The sequence below is a fragment of the Hippopotamus amphibius genome, chromosome 4, assembly GCF_030028045.1.
Source record: "Hippopotamus amphibius kiboko isolate mHipAmp2 chromosome 4, mHipAmp2.hap2, whole genome shotgun sequence".
NCBI lineage: Eukaryota > Metazoa > Chordata > Mammalia > Artiodactyla > Hippopotamidae > Hippopotamus > Hippopotamus amphibius.
In genome coordinates, this window is record NC_080189.1 from 56,641,222 (window position 1) to 56,664,604 (window position 23,383).

The 23,383-nt window shown below is 34.9% G+C and overlaps 2 protein-coding genes across 7 annotated transcripts in view; one reads left to right on the forward strand and one right to left on the reverse strand.

Moving 5' to 3' along the window:
- The window catches only part of AKAP9 (A-kinase anchoring protein 9), a 147,217-nt gene that overhangs the window by 114,097 nt on the left and 9,737 nt on the right, over positions 1–23,383 (forward strand). For all 6 annotated transcript variants that reach the window (XM_057730301.1, XM_057730302.1, XM_057730303.1 and 3 more), the window contains 15 exons: positions 4,741–4,893; positions 5,586–5,765; positions 6,743–7,819; positions 8,938–9,078; positions 9,565–10,041; positions 10,453–10,516; positions 10,604–10,725; positions 11,315–11,500; positions 11,767–11,955; positions 15,606–15,744; positions 18,639–18,858; positions 19,611–19,761; positions 20,881–21,549; positions 21,783–21,988; positions 22,306–22,411. In XM_057730301.1, coding sequence (XP_057586284.1) covers positions 4,741–4,893; positions 5,586–5,765; positions 6,743–7,819; positions 8,938–9,078; positions 9,565–10,041; positions 10,453–10,516; positions 10,604–10,725; positions 11,315–11,500; positions 11,767–11,955; positions 15,606–15,744; positions 18,639–18,858; positions 19,611–19,761; positions 20,881–21,549; positions 21,783–21,988; positions 22,306–22,411 — 4,080 coding nt within the window. The remainder of the gene's footprint in view (positions 1–4,740; positions 4,894–5,585; positions 5,766–6,742; positions 7,820–8,937; positions 9,079–9,564; positions 10,042–10,452; positions 10,517–10,603; positions 10,726–11,314; positions 11,501–11,766; positions 11,956–15,605; positions 15,745–18,638; positions 18,859–19,610; positions 19,762–20,880; positions 21,550–21,782; positions 21,989–22,305; positions 22,412–23,383) is intronic.
- Positions 86–1,463, reverse strand: LOC130850871 (S-phase kinase-associated protein 1-like). Its single transcript, XM_057730307.1, has one exon. It carries the CDS (start codon positions 1,264–1,266, stop codon positions 919–921), a length of 348 nt encoding a protein of 115 aa, XP_057586290.1. The 5' UTR covers positions 1,267–1,463; the 3' UTR covers positions 86–918.

A 23,383-nucleotide genomic window follows, 5' to 3' on the forward strand; every position in this document is an offset into this window, starting at 1 on the left:
ACCTTAGAGAGCTTCTGTCAACCAGCTCCCAGTTTTTTTGTTTGTTTGTTTGTTTTTACTACCTACTATATAACTTACTTTTTATTGAAAGTATCTTGCATTTATGACGGATGCTTTCTGGGTTATGACACACATTTTAACATTAAAGGTTAAACTATTTTTTTTACATGGAAGTAGTGTGAATAGTTTTCCCCACATGGGATTACTGATTATAAAAAGATGACACACCACATGGGTTAACTGTCTTAACTGAAAAGCCAGCAAACTGTCTAATTATATTTTCTCCCAGACCACAAACTGAGTAGATAACTGAGCCTCTAGACAGCATATTCAAAGCTGAGAGGATTAAAAATGCAAAAACAAGTCCTGAGATACAATTAAGGGAGCCCTGCTACATACAGGCTAATCAATACCAGTGGCACTCCTTGACTCCAGGAAGCTGGAAAACATTCTGATAACCCCACTCTGATAACATTTACCTCAAGTAGCCTTTCTCTCGTTTCCAACTCATGAATAAAGATAATACATTGTTAATTCTGTTTCAGAAAATTTTTTGCAAGTTGCTTTATTTACAGTGCCAACTTTTAAAAGTCACTAAAGTTAACTGGACAGCAAACTAGGCAGAAATTGCTTTACAAAAAGAGGGAAAGCCCAAAATGCCACTTTCTATAGAGAACCCACAGTTCAATTTTATTCAGAGCAAAGAAAGAAGAACTTTTGATCATACTAGAAGAAATGGAGCCATAAGTTTGGAATCTGTACTGAAACTACACATGCAATGAGGACAACATTCTGCTAATACAACTGATTTGCTGCTGCATTTGTTGACTGTTTTTCTAATATTAACAATTATAAACAAAGCAGTGCAACTAGTATTTGGAACAATCCTTACAGTGTTATAGCGTCAGACACAAAATTTCACTTCTCCTCACACCACTGGTTCTCTTTGCATACCTGGGCTTCCTCTTCTTCAGTAAAATCATTTTTGATATTGAATGTCTTTCGAATCTCCTCAGGAGTTTTCCCCTTGATCGTATTGGCAACAGTCTTGCAGGTAACATCAAGCAAACCTTTGATTTCTAAGTAGTTTGCAGCCTTTTTTAATATTGCTGCAGTAACATTTGGCAAGGGGACTGGATCACCATCTCCTTCATCATCCATTCCCAGATCTTCCAACATGGTCTTGATAGTCACAGATTGTTTTGCAATTTCAACATCAACTTCGAATATCTCTCCATCAGAACTCTGCAACTTAATTGAAGGCATGGTGTTAAGTCTCAAGGAGATGGCAGGCCGGAGGCTGAGGAAAGCAGGGCGGCGTTTGCAAAAAGAAAAACAGAAAGGCGGAGAACAAGGCCAATGCCCAGCTCCCAGTTTTTATAATGAAACAGCCAGACATGTTGAATGAGTAAAGAATTAAACTGACGGCTGACATTGGTCTGCTAGTTTTGAATAACAGTAACGGTGACAAGTATTCTGTCAGAACCCACTCACTCACTCAGTAACTGGAGACTGAAAGATAGGAATGTAAAATTGAAACATATATCTTTTTTTAAAAATATTTATTTATTTATTTATTGGCTGTGTTGGGTCTTCGTTTCTGCACGCGAGCTTTCTCTAGTTGTGGCAAGCAGGGGCTACTCTTTGTTGTGGCGCACGGGCTCTTCATTGCTGTGGCTTCTCTTGTTACGGAGCATGGGCTCTGGGTGCATGGGCTTCAGCAGTTGCAGCACATGGGCTCAATAGTTGTGGCTCATGGGCTCCAGAGCTCAGGCTCAATAGTTGTGGTGCATGGGCTTCGTTGCTCCGAGGCATGTGGAATCTTCCTGGAGCAGGGATCGAACCCATGTCCCCTGCATTGGCAGGCGGATGCTTAATCACTGTGCCACCAGGGAAGCCCGGAACATACATCTTTTAATGAAAATAACTTCTTAAGCATTCTCTCCTGCACTGGGCATGTGTTTTCAGGCAGCTGAGAGTATAAACATAAGATGTCTATGTGTCATTATATTTGAGATGCTTACCACTACTCTCATATCCTGAATTTGTGTAAAACTTTTTTTTAAGTGTATTACAGTATTTAGAAATTCAGAATGAATAGAAAGAGAAGAAAACCTTAGAAGATGGGAGTTTCAGGATGTATAAGAGAAGGAGAATAATGTGGAGAGAAATAGAAGGAGGAATTTCTTTAAGAAAAAGATACCTTCAGTAGATTATAGCTCTATAAAAGTTTTAACTCTATAGAGCTAATGAAATCTAGCTTACAAATGGCAATAGTAAATAATAATAGTTAACTTTGTTGAGGTCTGTGCTAGAAACTGCTGAGTATTTTAAATGCCTTATGTCATTAACCCTCATACTCTCCGCAAGGATGGTTCTATTGATATTTCCACTTCAGACATGAGTAAACCAGATCTTGAAGAGAGGTTAAGGAACCTGCTCATGGTCACACAGTAAGTGGTTAAACAAGAATTCCTCCTCGATTTCTCTGATTCTGGAGCCCTGTGGTGCTATACTGCCAAGACATCTAGTCATGTTTTGCTTGTTGGTGAGAAGTATTGTAGATTGGCATTCAACGTTTATTGAACTGTCCAGTTGTAAAACCAGCACTGATCTTCAGGGAATCACCTGTCTAACTGGGATACACACATACATTTGGAAGAGAAGAATACTTTAAACAAAATACAAATAGGTGCACATTAATGTAATCCAAACAGTCTAGATATCATTTGGTAGCTAAATTGAACAAGGTTAAACCAAAAAGCTACCATTCTATTTTTAGACCTTCATAATATTTTTCTGATTTTTGGTTGTGATAGACTCAGTAATAAGACAGCCAGGGACTGAAACTGAAGTCTGGCTGAATAAGAGGAAAGAATGCCTTACAGTGTCATTTTGGGAATTAGAGGCTCTGTTTTGATGCCATAAGTTCAGCTACTTATGACAGGAGTGTTAGTGCTGTAGACCAGTGCTTCTCAAGCTTTAATGTGCATATGAATCCCCTGGGGATCTTGTTAAAATGAAGACTCGGATTCAGTAGGTCTGGGATGGGACTTTAGGATCTGTGCTTCTAACATGTTCCCAGGTGATGCCAGTTCTGTTCCAGAGACCACGCTTTGAATATTAAGGCTAAGAATTTGACCATAAACTGTTTTATCAAAAAGAAGATAAGTATCAGGTGAAGCAGGGCAAGGGCAGCAATTTTGAACGTAAATATCTATGTATGTGTTGAAATAATACCTTGTCATCAAAAGTAGCTGTAGAAGATAGGGATAAGTATAAATACCATTGTATTAGGTAACTTTGACGAAGATATAATCATGACAGTTTTCAGCAAACTAACCTGATAATTATATATGCCTAACTAGTAACTGTATCTAAGGTATACACTGAGTTTAATACCAGGATTAAAGAAAATTATTTAAATATAAGTCTAAGACATTAGTTATTAGAAGCAGGATAAATGATAGTTAGGAAAGTAAGGTTCCAGAGGTAAACTCCTGAGGTTCAAAAGCTGACTTCCACATACTAGCCTTGTGACTGCAGGACAAGGTTACTCCTCTCTCAATGACTCCCTTCCTCATCTCTGAAATGGAGATAATCCTAGTAAAGATCTCATGAAGTTGTTACAGGATTTTAAAAAAAATACACATAAAGCATCTTATGCAGTGCCTAACAGTAAATTGTCTATAAATGATGGCTATTATTACTAATATGAGTATGATTTCTGTTAAGGAAATATTAGGCTAAATGATTTTGAAGGTCTGCCTTGCTAATGCTATGATTCTGATTACATATCTGTGTGTAATCAGAATATGCCCCCTTTCAAGTTCTAAGGTAATAAATGATTTATAGGTACTCTCTGAGTCAGCTGCTCTTGTGTCTTAGGTTGCTTTTAATCCAACAATTTTGATCACTAGGTAAATATACATTTGAAAATCCATTCATTAAAAATGTATTAAGAAGCTGCAAAGCACTGAGCTACATGACTTCCTGTCCTCAACCAAATCCAATTTTTAGAATATAGCAGTAACTAGCTCTTAATATTCATCATTAGTTTCAGTCTCTATATAACCATCAAAGAGCAATTGCTTTACCATTAGTGGTAATCATTGCTCTGAAATGAGCTGAATTTCAGTTGTCCTACATATAGGAATGCTCTAATTTTCTCCTAAAATGATTTTACTAACTTACTCTTTAAGTTTCTGTATTTCAGACCTAAGGATCTCTTTGTCTCAGTGTCTCCCTCTGCTCCCTTCTGCTCAAATAAGGCACATGGCTGCCAAAACTTTCATTGGGTTAAGTATTAATATGCACTGAATTGAGCTAGTCTCACTTGCGGCTAAAATGAATGACTTCATTCTACAGCTTTCTTGAGTCTTTTTGATAGCAATTAATTTAACATACATTAAGATTTAAAATGTGGACTCTTTCCCTTCCTCCCATGACTCTTTATGCTTTACCAGAGCATAATTTTAGGTAGGAGATGGCTCCTTGTATCCTTCCTCTGAAGGTCTCCTCTTTGCTTCAGGCAGGTTGGGTTAAAGCTGTTTAGTTTGAAAATGTCTAGAAACCACACAGTTATATCTGACTTAGAGAAACCCCTTTCCTTTATTTTCATGGCTCATGTGTTTTAAGCATATATATTATAGAGCTAATACAGCACTCTGCATTCTCTCTTGACAAACATTTGTATGAACAGTTTTTTTCTCTTTCCTTTTGATAATTTTGGTATCAAAGATCGCAAACTTAGAAGAACAGTTAGAACAGTTCAGAGAAGAACTGGAAAATAAGAATGAAGAAGTCCAGCAACTACATATGCAGTTAGAAATACAGAAAAAGGAATCTACTACCCGCCTACAAGAACTTGAACAAGAAAACAAATTATTTAAGGTAATTTTTTTATATAAATTTATTTATTTATGTTATTGGCTGTGTTAGGTCTTTGTTGCTGCACACATGCTTTCTCTAGTTGCAGCGAGCAGGGGCTATTCTTCTTTGCAGTGCTTGGGCTCCTCGTTGCCGTGGCTTCTCTTGTTGTGGAGCATGGGCTCTAGGCACGTGGGCTTCAATAGTTGTAGCGCATGGGCTCAATAATTGTGGTGCACGGGCTTAGTTGCTCCATGGCATGTGGGATCTTCTTGGAGCAGGGATCAGACCTGGGTCCTCTGCATTGGCAGGCAGATTCTTAACCACAGCGCCACCTAGGAAGCCCTTTAGGGTAATTATTTAAGGAAAACTTTGCTTCTAAATAATTGTTTTTGTCTTGAGAAGTCAAAGTATTAAGCATTTGTTAAATCCAGCTGCTAAATAATACTTAACAGAGGAACATTAGCTGCAGATAGATTTGCATGAATTTATCTTCAACCCAACATAAACGTTTGAATTCATCAGAAATGAAAAATTTTGGAGACCTTTATCAAAACATTTTAAGAATTATGATTTGCAGTAATTATATAATAGCTCTGTGTTTTTTTTCATTTATAAGTTTTGGGCGCTATAGCTTGGTAAGAGTTAATTGACAGAATGCTCCAAAAATCATGTATAATGCTCTCTCCAACTGGGATGGTTATTTATGTTCCTAGGATGAAATGGAGAAACTAGGATTTGCCATAAAGGAGTCTGATCCTGTCTCTACTGAGGACCAACATGTACTATTTGGGAAATTTGCTCAAATAATGCAGGAAAAAGAGGTAGAAATTGACCGATTGAATGAGCAAATTGCAAAACTTCAGCATCAACTTAAAATTACAATAGATAACAAGGTACACTAATTTAAAATTATTGCTTGAAATTATTTAAACTAGAATTTTATTTTTTATTGAAGTATAGTTGATTTACAATATTGTTTTAGTTTCAGGTGTACAGCAAGGTGATCCTGTTTTTTGTTTTTGTTTTGCAAATAATTTTCCATTATAGGCTATTACAAGATATTAAACAGAGTTCCCTGTGTTATACAGTAAATCTTTGTTGCTTATCTATTTTATGTATAGTAATTTGCGCTGCTATGCATGCTGGGGTACATGTGTCTTTTCAAATTAGAATTTTTGTCTTTTCTGGACACATGCCCAGTGGTAGGATTGCTGGATCATATAGTAGCTTTGTTTTCCACTTTTTAAAGACCCTCCATACTGTTTTCCATAGTGGCTAAGCTAGAATTTTAAAGGGCAAGATGGTTATTTTTCAGGTTTTTTTTTTAACATAAAAACCAAATAAAATTTTCTCTTTTACCCATTAGTTTTAATTTATTAAGACATATTGGTTTAACAAGCTGTGTGTATTTTTATCCCTTTCTAATATTGTCAGAAATTTTTGATGTTTTGTAGGGAGTCTCTGGTGACTTAGATATCATCATATCGTAACCAAATCTATTAAAAATTCTATTTTGTACGAGTTAAATAAGATAATGACATTTGAGCACCGTCTGTTATATACTGTTTTATATCAATACTTCATCCTTTTCGATTAGAATGTATAGATATTGACCGTTTTACTTATAGGAAATCAGCTATTAAATGCATAAATCACTTTATATTTAATGACTTTCTGAATTAAGTTCTAAATAAGGTCCTTGTTTGCTATGATGGAGGACTGTTGGTCTATATTAAAATTAGTATGTCTAAGAAGTATATTATTTTTGTGTGTGTGGTCAGCACTTTAAGATCCTGCCCTAAAATAAAATAAAATTCCCCAAATGTAAATACATATTCATTATATATATTACTTTTTTGTTAACTAATAGGTTATTGAAGAAAAAAATGAACTGATAAGGGATCTTGAAACCCAGATAGAATGTTTGATGAGTGATCAAGAACGTGCGAAGAAAAATAGAGAAGAAGAAATTGAGCAGCTCAATGAAGTGATTGAAAAACTTCAACAGGAATTGGCAAATATTGAACCGAAGACATCAGTGCTTGCTAATTCTCTCCCAGAAGAAGCAGATAGCTTAAAACATCAGTTGGATATGGTAATAGCTGAAAAACTGGCTTTGGAACAGCAAGTAGAAACCACTAATGAAGAAATGGCCTTGACGAAAAATGTACTTAAAGAAACCAATTTAAAAATGAACCAGCTAACACAAGAGTTATGCAACTTAAAGAGAAAACGTGAAAATATGGAAAGTATCCATAATATACCAGAGAAAAGTGTTAACATGGCTATGGATGATCTGAGCAAAAACAAACCTGGATTAGAAGTAGTCCTTACTGAAGATGCTGCTAAACCCTTAGAAAATCAGACATACCTCAAATCTTTTGAAGCAAACAGCAAAGTTTCCATAAGCAGTTTGGAAACAAAGGTGCTACAACTTGAGAGCACAGTGAGTGCAAAGGACTTAGAACTTACCCAGTGTCATCAACAAATAAAGGACATGCTGGAGCAAGGCCAGTCTGAAAAAGAAGTGCTAAAAAAGAAGATTGTAAACCTACAAAATATACTTGAGGAAAAGGTTGCTGCTGCTCTTGTGAGTCAAGTCCAACTTGAAGCAGTTAAAGAATATGCAAAATTCTGTCAAGATAAACAAGCAGTTTCATCAGAATTTGAAAGAACAAATATGCAGAATTTAAATCAACTAACAGAAAATGAGATGAAGTCAGATGTGTCAGCATTGACCTTGAGAGTATCAGAATTAGAAAACCAGGTGGTTGAAATGCAGACTAGTTTGATTTTAGAAAAAGAACAGGTAGAATTTGCAGAAAAAAATGCTTTGGAAAAAGAAAAGAAGCTACTAGAACTACAGAAGCTATTGGAGGACAATGAGAAAAAACAGGGAAGCAAAGAAAGGAAAAGAAGCCCCCTAGGAGATTTTGAAGTTCTCAAGGTCAGTTTGTATTTGATTTTTTTCACTTAAATACCCTAAGAAACTCTCTTTTCCCTGTTCCTTAAACTTACTGCTAACTTATTAAATGAAATACAATGTTCTCTACATCTAGCAATTCATCTATATAGGGTTTTTAGAAAAAGTATTACCATTCTGTACAGTCATATTATTATCACTAGAATAATGGATACAAACTATATTTTGTGGTCTTAAAATCATGATATTTATTTCATTATCGTAGTCATTAAGTACAGCAGTCAGAAGAAACTTAGAAATGTTAAGTATAGCATATGTCCTCTGGATCTTCTGTGGGTTTTTTTCTTTTCCTCTAACATGCATGTTAAGTGGTCATCATTCCTTTTAAGTAATGGAAAATGTCAAAATATATTAGTGTTCTAGTGAATTAATGTATGAGTGATTGTTATTCACTTTTGAAGATTTTATACCGCATAATAGATTTCATCCTTTCACCCCTGTAAGTCTACTTATGTAAAGATCTGAAATCGCAGTTATTTCTTAGCATAGGACAGATGTGAAAGGACTTTAATTTTCAAATTCTCACTTTGTGTGTTTATAATTTTGAATACTTAATGTGTAGTCTTATCTGAATACCAGAAATTAACTGATATATTAGGATTCTATAAATATTTATTTCCCAAAGGATAATAATTCATTCCGTTTCCTAGGCTATTTCCTCCTAGCTCACTGGAACTACATAAATTACTTTAAATAATATTTAAAATAATAATGTGACTTTCCATATATATAAAACTTCTAAGAAATAATAACACCTGGTATCTTCTGAGGAAAGCAATATAAATAGGAAAATTTATTGAATGGGTAACTGAAACTGTTTTCATTAATTATAAAATTTTAGGATATATTCTAATGACATGATTCTTCTTGTATTCCCAGAAGAGTCATTCTTTTTTTACTGTCTCAAGAATATAAAATGATGGTTCTGAAGAGTTTCCCTGTTTGTTGAAAGAACATGGATCATTTTAACCCCTTTTATCTAATAGGCAGTCATTCCTTAAAAAGCTTTATTGGTACAAGGATCTTGAACTTGGCTTGGTTTTTTTGAAAATGACGTGTTCATGTTTTCCACTGCCATCCAGACAACTACTGAGCTGATTCATACCAGTGAAGAAAATGAATTTTTTGGTGAACTTGAGACTCTTAGAGCTGAGTTAGCAGCTACCAAAGAAGAACTTGCCAGTTATGAAGAGAAGTCAGAAGAACTTCAGGAAGAGCTTTTGGTAAAATAAGTAACATAGCTCCTATTTCTCCCTATCTTCATTTTATTTCAAAGTATATATTCTCTTACCTGAAAACAAACCCAGATTTATAACCTAACAGCTAGAAAAAAAATCTTTTGTAAATTTGATGAAGAGTTACTATAAATTTCATTACTGTCATCTTCCTTGTTTGGTTTTCCTTGGAATCTTTTTTAGGGGGATGCTTTTACTCTCTAGTCTGTTATTGAAGGAGTAAGACAGATATTAAAGAGTACTGTATATCCCGAGATCAAATATAGAGGCTGCTAAAATGATTTCACTTCTGTGGTAATCTGTGACTGTACATATATGTGAATATATATATGAAAACTGTGTTTCTGAAATGTTTTTCCTGTTATTCTGAGGAAAATTAACATATTAGCCTGAATTATACGCTCCTCTCTACCCTAAATTCTACGTGTGTTATTTTTAACTGAATGTTCTGCTATTCTATTCATTATATTTTAGGTAAGAGAAACAAATATGGCATTTCTCCAGAAAGATTTAAGCGACGTTAGGGATCAACTCAAAAAGGCAGAAGAGAAATTATCCTACTTCTTAGAAAAAGAAGAAAATACTGAGGTAGAAGAGAACACATTAGAGCCACTTCCTGTAAAAGTGGGTAAAAGCTCTGCGTCCCAGACAGATGGGACTCTCACTGTCAATAGCAGCAGTCAGACTCCGCAAATTCTTGTTAGAAATGCAAGAATCCAAATTGATTTACGGAGTGAGTGTTCATCAGAAGAAGTCACTGAAATAATTAATCAATTTACTGAAAAAATTGAGCAGATGCAAGAACTACATGCTGCTGAAATTCTGGATATGGAATCTAGACACATTTCAGAAACTGAGACCTTAAAGAAAGATCACTATGTCGCTGTTCAGTTACTGACAGAGGAATGTGGTGCCTTGAAGTCAGTGATACAGTGTCTGAGATCCAAAGAGGTATTTGGTTTTCATAATGTGTTTCTGCAACATTCTGATTTTTTTTTTTTAATTCTATGTTTCCAAGACACAAAGAAATTTGGGGCAGTCTCTTCCTTATGATAAAACTTCAGTTTAAAATCTTTCCATTGTGTAGAGTCAAATAATAATGTTCCACAAAATTCCTGTGCAGATTTAGAACCTGATGTTATCATTCCTTAATTTATTAATGTCTCTTATTATTATGGTAATATCCATGAAGAAAAAATTAAAGACTTACTGTAAACTATGGATAGTTTGATTTATTGTGAAAGGTGTGACATTTGTTTTTTTGTTTTTTTACAGCATTACAAAAGAACAAAACTATTCATTGTTCCCTGCTTTTATTAAAGCAAAAAATGTTATGTTTTTTTGTTTGTCTTCTCTGATTAGGGCTCCTCAGTTCCTGAATTAACACATTCTGATGCTTACCAAACTAGAGAAATATGTTCCAGTGGTAAGTTATATAAATTTCTGGAATTTTTAAGTACTTGTTTATAAAAGAATTTGTTTCTCTTTAATAGTCAGTGTTTCTTTATTTTAGATTCTGGATCAGACTGGGGTCAGGGAATTTATCTTACACAAAGTCAAGGATTTGACACAACATCAGAAGGCCGAGGAGAAGAAGGTGAAAGTTCAACAGATTCATTTCCAAAGAAAATAAAGGTACGAAAGGACATCTTTTAGTAAAACTTAGCCAGTTTATTAGGGTTTCTATATTGAACATAGTAGTTTATTAGAAGTTAGTATAGAAGATCTTATTATAGTAAGATCTTTTTAAAAAGAGAATTGCCTAGCTAGAAGGAACCTTGGGGCTCTAGTTTTATTTCTGTATTTAGCATATAATAAAGTACAGTATATTTAATAATTATTTGTATAAAGATTTTTTAAAATTTCTACTCCTAATTTTTTTTTTGCCAGAATTATTAAAGCAGTCTCAAAGACTATAACTTATCTCGTGCATATTTCTTTTGGTCAAATTAGTGCCTAATTAAATTCAAGAAGAGTACATTAGATAGAAGGAACTTAAAGATGAGAGCTACACAAAGTCATAGGCTGTCTTCTGGGATTGGCTTACCCTTCCATAGGAAGAAGGCATTCAGTAATGGTAGGCTTGTGTTTCCTTTCTGCAGTGGCTTTTCAAAATCAGTCTGACTGGGATAAAGCTATGTTAAAATTTATTTCTGTTTTCACGTCTGAGTCTGCAGTCTTTGAAAAAAGGTCCTAATTCTAGCTTTTGGGTTATGGTTTCTAGGGATTACTAAGAGCTGTCCATAATGAAGGCATGCAGGTGCTCTCTCTCACTGAGTCTCCCTATAGTGATGGAGAGGACCATCAGCAAGCTTCAGAATCTTGGCTAGAAGAGAGAAGAGCTTACCTCAGTACAATCTCATCTCTTAAGGATTTAATTACCAAAATGCAAGTGCAAAGAGAAGCCAAGGTACTCAAAGAATATTGTGCCTCTGAAAAGCTTTATATGATTTTTATCAATAAGGAACTTTACAGAATAAATTGTTGTCTTTCATAATGTATTTTCACATGAATTTCTATATGTTGTTTAAATGCCCCAAGTTGCACACTTGAAAATAAATTTGTATCCTCTTAGGCCTCTAATACTGAGTTTGGTTAGTAGACAGGTATCACTTTTAGCACAGTTCTTAAGCATGTTTATTTGAAAACTAACTTTTGTTTTTTATACTCTGCTAGGTTTACGATGGTTCTCAATCTCATGAGAGCTCCTCCGACTGGCGAGGTGAACTTCTGCTTGCTCTTCAGCAGGTTTTTTTAAAGGAGCGTGGTGTTTTACTAGCCGCGTTTCAGACCGAGCTGACAGCTCTAGGTACTAGAGATGAAGTTGAATTATTAAGCTGTTTGGAACAGAGAATACAAGAACAGGTATCAAAATGAAACTTTAAACAAAAATTTAAAACAAAGAATGCTTTTTAATAGTAATGAGAAAAGTTATTGATTAGTTTTAGAGTAAATCTGGAGGTTAAAATTTTAACAAGAACCACTAAGAATATTTAGGAGAAAAATGTATTACCTTAAATGTTTTGTCTTATGTTAGAAAATAAGCAGGACTAAAAATTAATGAGCTAATCATCCAACTTGGGAAGTTAGACAAAGAGTAACGAAACAAGTCCAAAGAAAATAGAAGGAATAAAATACCATCAGTTCTCATTATTTGCAGTGGATAGATTCTGTAACGCTGCTGTGAATGTTGAGCCATTACCACCAGGGGAGATACAGGGGTAGGTCCCTGTGAGCCCCTGGTGATGACATTTTTGTCAGCCAGTAGATACATAATCTTGTTTTATGTGTGTTTCTGTTGAAAGACACGCTATTTACTATGTATTGTTGAGTCATTAACATTGAACTCATGGCCAACAGCATTATAATACTTAAACCTAAACAAAGCTTTTCTAACACATGCATTTTTTCTGTAATGTTATCTTTCAGCCTTCTTGAGCTTAGGCATACTAGACGGTACTTCATGTCTATGCTTGGGGACCATTTCACCAATTGAAAAGCACAAAAGTTCCAAAACTACAGCACTAAGTAGATGGCAAAAAGGACACTTGTTTACAGTATAAGAGATGAAAGAAGAAGGCAGAGTATCACCTTGTTTGACTTCAGCTAGAAACATGCACATGTGGCAGTTTAAATTTTTTGCTGGAGAATAGGTTAAGGAAAATGATAAAGCATACTTTTAAAAAAATTAGGAATAAAAATGGGATTTACCCACTCCTGGGCATATACCCTGAGAAAACCATAATCCAAAAAGAAACATGTACCACAAATGAACATTGTGTGCAGCACTATTTACAATAGCCAGGACATGGAAGCAACCTAAATGCCCATCAACAGATGAATGGATAAAGAAGATGTGGCACATATATACAATGGAATATTACTCAGCCATAAAAAGGAATGAAATTGAGTCATTTGTAGTGAGGTGGATGCACCTAGAGTCTGTCATACAGAGTGAAATAAGCCAGAAAGAGAAAAACAAGAGTTACCGTATGCTAACTCATATATATGGAATCTAAAAAAACGGTATTGATAAACCCAGTGACAGGGCAAGAATAAAGATGCAGACATAGAGGACGGACTTGAGGACCGGGGTGGGGGATGAAGGGGAAACTGGGATGAAGTGAGAGAGTAGCATTGACATATATACACTACCAAATGTAAAATAAATAGCTAGTAGGAAGCTGCTGCATAACACAGAGAGATCAACTCAATGATGGGTGGTGACCTAGAGGGCTGGGATAGGGAGGGCAGGAGGGAGGGGATATGGGGATATAAGTATAAATACAGCTGATTCACTTTGTTGTACAGCAAAAACGGCACAACAGTGTAAAGTAATTACGTTCCAATAAAGAGCTTAAAAAATGGGATTTAACTAAAGATATAGCTGAGATATAAAATTAATAGAATACTATGAATAATTTTATGTCAATTCAAAAGCTTTGGTGAAATGGGCAGTTATTTGCTTGTCAAAGCTCATTCAGACCCAGCATTCCACTCCTGGATATATATCCAAAAAAAAACCAAAACCGCTAATTCAAAAAGATACACGCACCCCAGTGTTCATAGCAGCATCATTTACAATTGCCAAGAGATGGAAGCAGCCTAAATGTCCATTAACAAATGAATGGATAAAGAAGATGTGGGATACACACACACACACACACACTCTCTCTCTCTCTCTCTCTTTCTCTCTCTCCCCCATTGTAGGATGATTGGAGGAATGCCCTTTCTATTAGAAAGCTAGTATAACCCTGTTACCAAAGTCAAAGATAATACAGGAAAGAAAATTTATGGGCCTACTTTATTCAAGAACAGAGATGCAGAAATCCTAAACAAAATATTAGCAAGCCAGATCCACCATTGTATATTTTTTAAAGACACAGTCACCTTTCACTTATCCAGGGATGCAGAGGTAGCATACCATTAAGAAAAATTCATGTGACTCATCATTTTAACACATTAAAGGGTGAAAAAACCCAGTGATCATCTCAAGGGATACAGCAAATGAATGAATGAGTTTCATATTTTAAAACACCTTAGAACAAATAAACTAAAAATGAAAGGAATTTCATTGACTATATAAAAGGTATATCTTGCAAAAACTGCAACTAGCATCATATCTGGTAGTTAAATGTTAAAAACATTCCTTAACAAAGGGTTAAGTAGTTTGTTCAACTTTGTCTTAAAGATCTAGCTAGTAAAGCAAAGCAAGAAAAATTAATTAAGGGATAAGAGTAGGAGAGACACCCTCATCCACTTACATAGAAAACCAAAGAGAATCTACACACAGAGAGTTTTTAAATCGATAAGAAAGTTTGGTTATGTTATTGGATATAAGATCAAGATGTACAAATCTGATTTCTCAACAACAATTTTGTTTATTTTGGCCACGCCACACAGCATGTGGGATCGTAGTTTCCTGACCAGTGATCAAACCCACACCCCCTGCCATGGAAGTGTGGAGTCTTAACCATTGGACAACCTGGGAAGTCCAAAATGTAATTTTAAAAATAATTATTTAACAATAGCATTAAATGGACAAATTCCTAAAAGTATACAAATTACTAAAACTAACTCATGAAAAAGCAGAAAATCTGAATAGGCAGATAACAAAGAGTTAAATTAGTAACTTTAAAATTTCTTACAAAATAAAGCTCAGGATCAGGTGACTTCACTAGTGAATTCTGCCAAATGTTGCAAGAAGAATTAATACCACCAGTTCTTCACAAACTCCTACAAAATAAAGAAGAGAAGGGAACACTTCCCAGCTCATTCTGTGAGGCCAGTATTGCTCAGATTCTAAAGCCAGACAGAAATATCATAAGAAATCTACAGGCCAAATATCTAATGAGAATAACCACCAGTGGAAAAATGGACAAGGGATATAAATATGTGCTCATGGAAGAAATAAAGAGTATCCAATAAATATGTGAAAAGATGCTCAAATAAAATGTGCTATATTATTCATACTGTGGAATACTATATAACATTGAAAATGAGTGCAAAGTAGAGCCGTATGTGTCAGCCAGGATGATTCACCAACATGTTCAGTGAAAAAGGCAAATTAAACAAAAATGGATAAAATATGGTGCCATTCATATGAAGTTTTAAAACACGTAAAACAGAATTATCTATTTTTTAGGATATGTGTATGTAGGTAATGTAATATACAGAGTGTATGAAAATAACACCAGACTTAGAATTTGGTTATTTCTTGAGCAGATGGTGCAGAGGAGGATGTGTTCGGAAAGTTGTACACAAGGGACTTCAGCTGTATAGGGGCTATTTCTTAGGCTAAGTGCGTGGGTGTTTATTATATTATTCATCATGTTTTACTGTGTATTTAAAGAATTTTGAAATAAATGTGAAGATTAATATCTAAAAAGTAAATCCTAATGAGCAGGAAGAGAAAATTAATAACATCTTTACAAAATTTTAGTATGTCATTCTTCTTCAGACTTCCCGATTGTTAATTCTATTGTCTTTACAACTCTCTTGATTGCTTTTTACAGGGTATTGAATATCGAGCAGCTATGGAATGCCTCCAGAAAGCAGACAGAAGGAGTTTGTTAGCTGAAATTCAAGCACTGCATGCTCAAATGAATGGTAGGAAAATGAAAAGAGAACAAGAGAATGATGAACCAAGCCAAGGTATGCTATATGACAGGTTCATATGGTGACGCAAATAGGTAAAACTATTTCACTTTATTATTATTGAGTTAAAACACATTTCTTCTTAGTCACATTTCTCTCATATCTTCTCATTCTCATATCAGGAAGTTAATCTACATTAATTACTCTAGGGATTAAAGGGGTGTCCAATTTTAAGGGATATATACACACACATATATGATATTTTAAAAAAAATTTTTTTTAGTGTTGAAAAATATTTGTTTACAACAGGGTTCTCTGACCAGGCAAAAACTCATACTCAGCTTTGGGAATGAAATAAAAAATGCTCAGTTATGTTGTGCCATCTATGCTTATTGCTCCATCTTAAACAAAACAACAGTTCTTGAAATTGGGAGGAGGTAGTGGTGATGGAGGTAAGGGGTTATTGTTCAATCGCAAGAGAAAAAAATGCTGTGTGTGCCAAACAGGCTGGTAAGGACATGCTTTTAAAATAGCAAAGGACTTTGCTTTTATCTCCTGAGGTGGTTGAAATTGACTTCACCAAGCTATGTGTGGAGAGAGAATGGTAGTAACTCTTACAGAGTACTTTAGCCCAAGAGACAGCAATTTTCTGACATATGAACAGATGTATTTAAAATGAACAGGCATTGCAGTGATCAGGTTGTTTAGCCAGTTAAGTTTATTATTTTTCTTTGTTTTGAAGCTCTATGTGAGGATAACCTAAAAGAAAAAGAAATCCTCAATGGAAGTAACCATTTCTTTTTTAATACCTTCTTTATGTGTGCAAACTGTAACATACAAAGAAGTGCAAAATGTGAAAAGTGTAAAAACTATTAAATGAATACCTGTGGAAACCTCACCCATGTCAAATATTCCAGAAGCCCCCTTCTGCTCCTCTAGTAATATAGAACACATGTTCCTTTTTGGTACCCTAGAGGTAACCATTATCCTGATTTTTTTAAACTACCTATTTGTATATTCCTAAACCACATAAGTTAGAAGTTTTTCTTGCTCTTGGACTTTATCGCCCTGTATACATTTGTGTCTTGTCTCTTTCACCTCTGTATAACATTCTTCTAAGTTACCACATTTAACTCTAGTTCATTCCTTTTTGTTACTGCATAGAATTCCCTTGTATGAATATTTCACAATTTATACATCCATTCTGTGGCTGAACATTCACACTGTTCCTACTTTCTAGCTATTAAATTCAGTACTGTTCTGCACATTGTCATGCCGTGTTTCTGGTGCATATATGAATGAGTCTTCTCGATACATACCCGGAAGTGGAATTGCTAGATCATAGACTACGTATTTTCAAATTTATTAGACAATGCCAGACTGTTTTCCAAAGTGGTCATATAAATTTGTACACTTTCTAGCAGTGTATGAAAGTTCTGTTGCTTCACATTTTTGCCAAAAGTTGTTATTGTCAGACTTTTGTTGCCAATCTGGTAGGTATGCAGTGGATTGTATGCTTTTAATGTACATTTCTCTGACTGAATTGGCTTATTTGTTGTATGATTATTGGCTGGCTGGATTTTTGCTTTTGTGATATGCTTGTTCAGATCTTTTCTTCACTTTTCAATAGGGGAATCTTAATTTAAATTTAGCTGCAGCTAGAAATCATTAGAGAGTAAAGTAAAATCTAATTCATCATATCTAATGAAGACGTGTCTTTGTCTTCATTTCTATTTAATATAAAGGTAGAAACACCTATACTTTTGCCAATTTTGAGATTTATACCAGTCTCATTTGTCATTGAAAAGCTGAGGAATTTAAATATCTTAAAATATTTTAGAAAAAAAAGTTATAATGAGGTCGCAGATTAAATATATCCCTTATATTTAGATACAGAATTAATTAAAGATTATTTTTGGAAAATTTATTATTAGTATTATTTTACTTAAATAGGACCCTGTTTAAAAAAATAGGACTGTATTGAAAGCTTAATTAGTATCACATAGGTACATATTTATATATGTGAATCCTTAGACTCTACTTCCTAAGAAATAGTTTTAAAAGCCTAAATTAACGTGAATACTCTAAAGCCAATGTTATTCCTGTCTTCTGACATCAGTAATATGAACTGTAATAGCAAGTGATGAATTTTGATAAAATTTAAGTTAAAAATACATTTATGGTAGAATAGAGAAACAAAAGAACAGAGTAAAAATCACCCCTGGAATCTCCTAAATCCTAAAATAATGACTATTTACACCCAGGAAATATGCTTTCAGACCTTTTCATTGTGCCTATGTACATAAGTTTATATTTTTTATAAAAATGGATCCTGATATATATTGTATTACATTTTTTTTCATTTATTATACTTAGAGATTTAAATATTGCACTTTGTTTTAATTGTAACAGACATGTAGCAAGGGTTTGGTATGTTTTTAAAGAAAAGACCATGATCCAAATTGGCATTTGGACTTCCCACTTCTGTTATAATGAAGTTCCTAGGGACTGTCTGCAAAGGAGGGCTAAACAAAATAGGCAAGCAGTGCTGATCATTACAGTCAGCGTTACAGCTGTCAAAAACCACTGGAATTTTTTAGAGTGAGCTATAGAAATTCTGAATGAACTAACACAAGTTTCTATTTATAGTATTATGTGAACACCTCAAGTTTTTTTCTTTTTTAATTTCAAGTCTTGTATCCAGTAATCAATTGTTAAACTTTTATCATCCTTATATATTCATAGTTCTGAAATCTTGACAATTTAGCAATATGAGGAAAATATGCATATGCATGTATTTATATAAACTGCTAACTTTGGGGGCTGTAATCTTTTTGCATTTGCTTTGTAGTAATCTCCTAAGTAACAAGCCATTTATTATCAACAAAATATTTATAAACCAAATACAAGTTGCTAGATCATATTTTAAATATTAATAATTTTTCATTTAGAGCTCTTGGAATATAATATGCAGCAGAAACAGTCTCAATTGCTGGAGATGCAAGTGGAGCTCAGCAGCATGAAAGACAGAGCAACAGAACTGCAGGAACAACTGAGTTCTGAGAAAATGGTGGTTGCTGAACTGAAAAGTGAACTTGCACAAACTAAATTGGAACTAGAAACAACACTCAAGGCCCAGCATAAGCACCTAAAGGAATTAGAGGCATTCAGGTATGCCAGGCTTCCTAATTATAAACCTGTATTAGTGAAGGACTTGGAGTAATTTTGTTACAGACATTGTGCAGATCTTATGAAAACATAACATTGTATATAATGTTTAAATAGCATGAAACTGTCACTTACAGGAAAAACTACAGTGGAAAGGAAACACTCCAAATTTTTCCAAATGATAAACTCGTGATTAGATGTTGGCATACTCTCTACGTAGCTTCAGTTCTGTTTGAGACTTGTTGTTTTATAAGAGACATACATTTGACCTTCATTTTACCAAGTAATTTGATATGATATTTATGATCTCAGTGTAATTCATGGTTTAGTTAGCTAAAATACGCAAAAATTTTTTAAAGATAATGCTTGTAAAAAGGATAAATTTGTTGGTGTAAATACTGAGATATTCTCCTTGCCAAGGACACATAACAAGTATAGCCATTATTTTGAATGTTTTCACACACACAAACAGTGATTCTTATGTTCACTAAAAGTTAAAGGACATTTTTCTTCATATTATTTTGTAACAATAAATTGTTTATAATGGTAAAGAATAATTAACAGTTTTGTTACTAGAAACAGTTAATTTGAAATGAACCACAGTCAAAAATCTTTCATCTTTACATAGTGTATATTTTCCTGTTAGCTAATTTATAATATGCCACCACTTTTCAGTGGAAGCTGTTCTCTCTCTCTCTCAATAATATACATAGTCAGAGTAGTTTTATGAAAGTTCATTTGTCTCTCTGATTTAGGTTGGAAGTTAAAGATAAAACAGATGAAGTACATTTGCTTAATGACACATTAGCAAGTGAACAGAAAAAATCCAGAGAGTTCCAGTGGGCTTTGGAGAAAGAGAAAGCCAAGCTGGGACGCAGTGAAGAGCAGGGTAAAGAAGAACTTGAGGTATTGTTATCTTTGCCTTTAAATGTCTGTGGGAAAACCCAGAATGATGGAAGAGAGCCATTCCTCTTCCTTAAATGTCCACCTTAGACTCTCTTATTAGATATAATAAGTCAGTCACTACGTGTTGAATATTATTATAATGTTATCTGAAGTATTATCAGGAATTGCTAATGGTGTGATCCTTTTTTTGTTTTGCTGCTCCAAGGATGCATAGAGTCTGTTTTGCTGCGGCATGTGTGTTAGGAATTTGAATTGGTGCCTGTACAATCTGATAAGTATGGCAGTTGTGTCTTTTTAACGCAGAAGTGGTTTTGGTTCCTGTCTTCTCCTAGGGAAGGAGAGAAGTGATACTTTTCTGGCAGCAGGAGCCCTTGCTACTATATTTTTAGAAAACTTACAGTCAGTCCCTTGACAGTAGGCTCTCCTCCCAGAGAGGCACACCCCAGCCTTGCGCAGCTCACAGCTCAGAGCAGGTTGTAGTGCATGCAGTGCCGCTTTAACAGTTCCCCCTGGCTCAGAGCTCTTCTGTCCACATGACCAGTAGCTCTGTGCTAAAAAACTGTGTGGCCAGAATTTCTGTCCTGTTACTTTTTTGTTTTTTGTTTTTTTTAACGTCCACCTTGGTAGCCTCCAGGCATAGTGAGCCTTCTACCTAGCAAGGACGTGTTATTTTCTCAGGTATTGATTACTATTTTTTGTCATTACAAATTTGTATGGGTTTTGAGTACTTTGTCCCTAACCCTGCTCTCCTCATGAGCCCTAGTATTTTTAGTTATGTGGTGTGGTATTAGAAAATTCACATTGTATCAGAAACACTTACTTTTTAAAGGTTGTTAATCCTAGAGGAAATGTACTCTGCTTCATATTCCTTAACCAGATGTGATTAATGTTGGGAGAGAAAGTGTTATTTAGCTTAACTCTATTTTGTTGATATCCTTTGATGAAAATCAACTGGCTCACAAAATACTCTAACCACTGAAAATACAAGTTAGTAAATTGGATAATCAGTTCTTTTACCAAATACTACCAACTTAGTATTAATAAAGGCATAACTGTATACTTATAAAGTATTTTCAATAATACTAACATAAATTCTTAAATTCAACTTTCTCCTATGAGGATCTGAAATTTTCACTTGAGGGTCAGAAACAAAGGAATATTCAGCTAAATCAGCTTTTGGAACAACAGAAACAACAACTAAATGAATCACAGCAGAAAATAGAATCACAAAGAATGCTACATGATGCCCAGTTATCTGAGGAACGAGGTCGGAACTTAGAGCTTCAAGTACTTCTTGAGTCTGAGAAAGTGCGAATTCAGGAAATGAGTAGTGCCCTGGATAGGGAGCGGGAATTACACGCACAGCTGCAGAGCAGCGATGACAGTGGGCAGCCTCGGCCATCCTTACCCTCTGAGGACCTGCTTAAAGAGCTTCAGAAACAGCTAGAGGAGAAACACAGTCGCATAGTAGAATTGTTAAATGAGACTGAGAAATATAAACTGGATTCTTTGCAAACAAGACAGCAAATGGAAAAGGATAGACAGGTTCACAGAAAGACATTGCAGACAGAACAAGAGGCCAACACTGAGGGACAGAAAAAAATGCATGAGCTTCAGTCCAAAGTGGAAGATCTTCAGCGCCAACTGGAAGAGAAAAGGCAACAAGTGTATAAATTAGACCTTGAAGGAAAACGACTGCAGGGAATTATGCAGGAATTCCAAAAGCAAGAACTGGAACGAGAAGAAAAACGAGAAAGTAGAAGAATTCTGTATCAGAATCTTAATGAGGTAAGTTGACATTTTGTTTTAAAATATTTTAAAAAGAATATTGCAGCCCTGTGATCATATAATTTTGACATTGGATTAAATTATTTAAATAGCTCTGTACAAATCATTTAAAAATGAAATCTGTAGACGTTTATTTGGAATATAACCAATAATTGTGTTCCCTTAAGAAAGACTGTGATGTGCTATTCATTTTATTAATTATTGCTTTTTCTTTTTCTGTCCCAAATTGCCAGCCTACCACATGGAGTTTAACCAATGATCGAACCAGAAATTGGGTTCTTCAACAGAAAATAGGAGAGACAAAGGAATCAAGCTATCCTAAGATGATTGAAATGAATGGAGGAGGAACTGGCTGTAATCATGAATTAGAAATGGTCAGACAAAAACTTCAACATGTGGCTTCAAAACTACAGCATCTAGCCCAGAAAGCCTCCAATAGGTTAGAATTTTCTGCCTGACCTTTGGAAATGGCATTCTTAGAAAAGCTGGACAGAATCTGTCGCTCACTCTTAGCTAGCCAAGGGTGGGAAACTGAAATTTTAAAGTTAATGCATGTTTACATTAGGAGGTGATATTCTTTAACAGAACTCATATACCTGAAAACAAATATTGTAAAACCCTGACTCAGGGAAAGAGAACACTTAATATAAAGGAGAAGTAAGAAGTGAAGCAGTGTCACCTGATCTGTAATGTTTGTGTTAGTCAGCACTGCTCCTTGAGACAATAGGTTTTGACTTTTTGTCCTTTTCTTTGAAGACTACAGTTTGAAACAGCAGATGATGAAGATTTTGTTTGGGTTCAGGAAAATATTGATGAAATTGTTTTACAACTACAAAAATTAACTGGCCAGCCAGGTGAAGAGGTAAGACTTTTTTTTTTTTTTTTTTTTTTTTTTATTGGCTGTATTGGGTCTTTTTTTGCTGTGCGCAGGCTTTCTTTACTTGCGGTGAGTCGGGGCTACTCTTCGTTGTGGTGCGCAGGCTCCTCATTGCCGTGGCTTCTCTTGTTGCGGAGCACAGGCTCTAGGCACGTGGGCTTCAGTAGTTGCAGCACATGGGTTCAATAGTTGTGGCTCACAGGCTCTAAAGCGCAGGCTCAATAGTTGTGGCGCACGGGCTTAGTTGCTCCGTGGCATGTGGGATCTTCCTGGAGCAGGGATAGAACCCGTGTCCCCTGCCTTGGCAGGCGTATTCTCAACCACTGCACCACCTAGGAAGCCCCAGAGGTAAGACTTTCTAAAAACACTTTGTAAAGTATTGAGAGCAAAGATTTAATGAAAATTATATGAATCATTTGAAACTGGCAGCATATTTTCTAAAGAGTTTTAATTTTATCTTTTCATTTATTTAAAATATTAATAATGTTTGTCTTTCTCAAATAGAAGATAGTGGAAGTTTGAAGGGAAACAAAATTATCATCATTGAATAATTATGGTGACCTCTTATTACATTATGAAAAGTTTCTTGAAAGAATAGTCTGTCCTTTACCCTCACCACTCCATGAAACGACTGTCAGGATGCTACCAGTGTGTTGATGATTGACTTATCTGGTGAATCTTTTTAGTCCCTCTCATTCTTGGCTTCTTTGTAGCATTTGACACTTTTGACCATTTTAAATACCCTCTCTTTCCTTACCTTTTGTGTTAATATTCTCTCATTTCCTCTGTTCCTGTCGTCAGTCACCTTCATGAGTTCCTCATCTTCCTTTTTTTTTTCCCCTCTAACTATAACTGTGAAAGCTCACTCATTCCCACAGCCTGAATTCTCAGTAGACTTTATTATTGAACAAATACTTATGTTGGGCACCTACTATGTGCCAGGTATATACTGGGTTC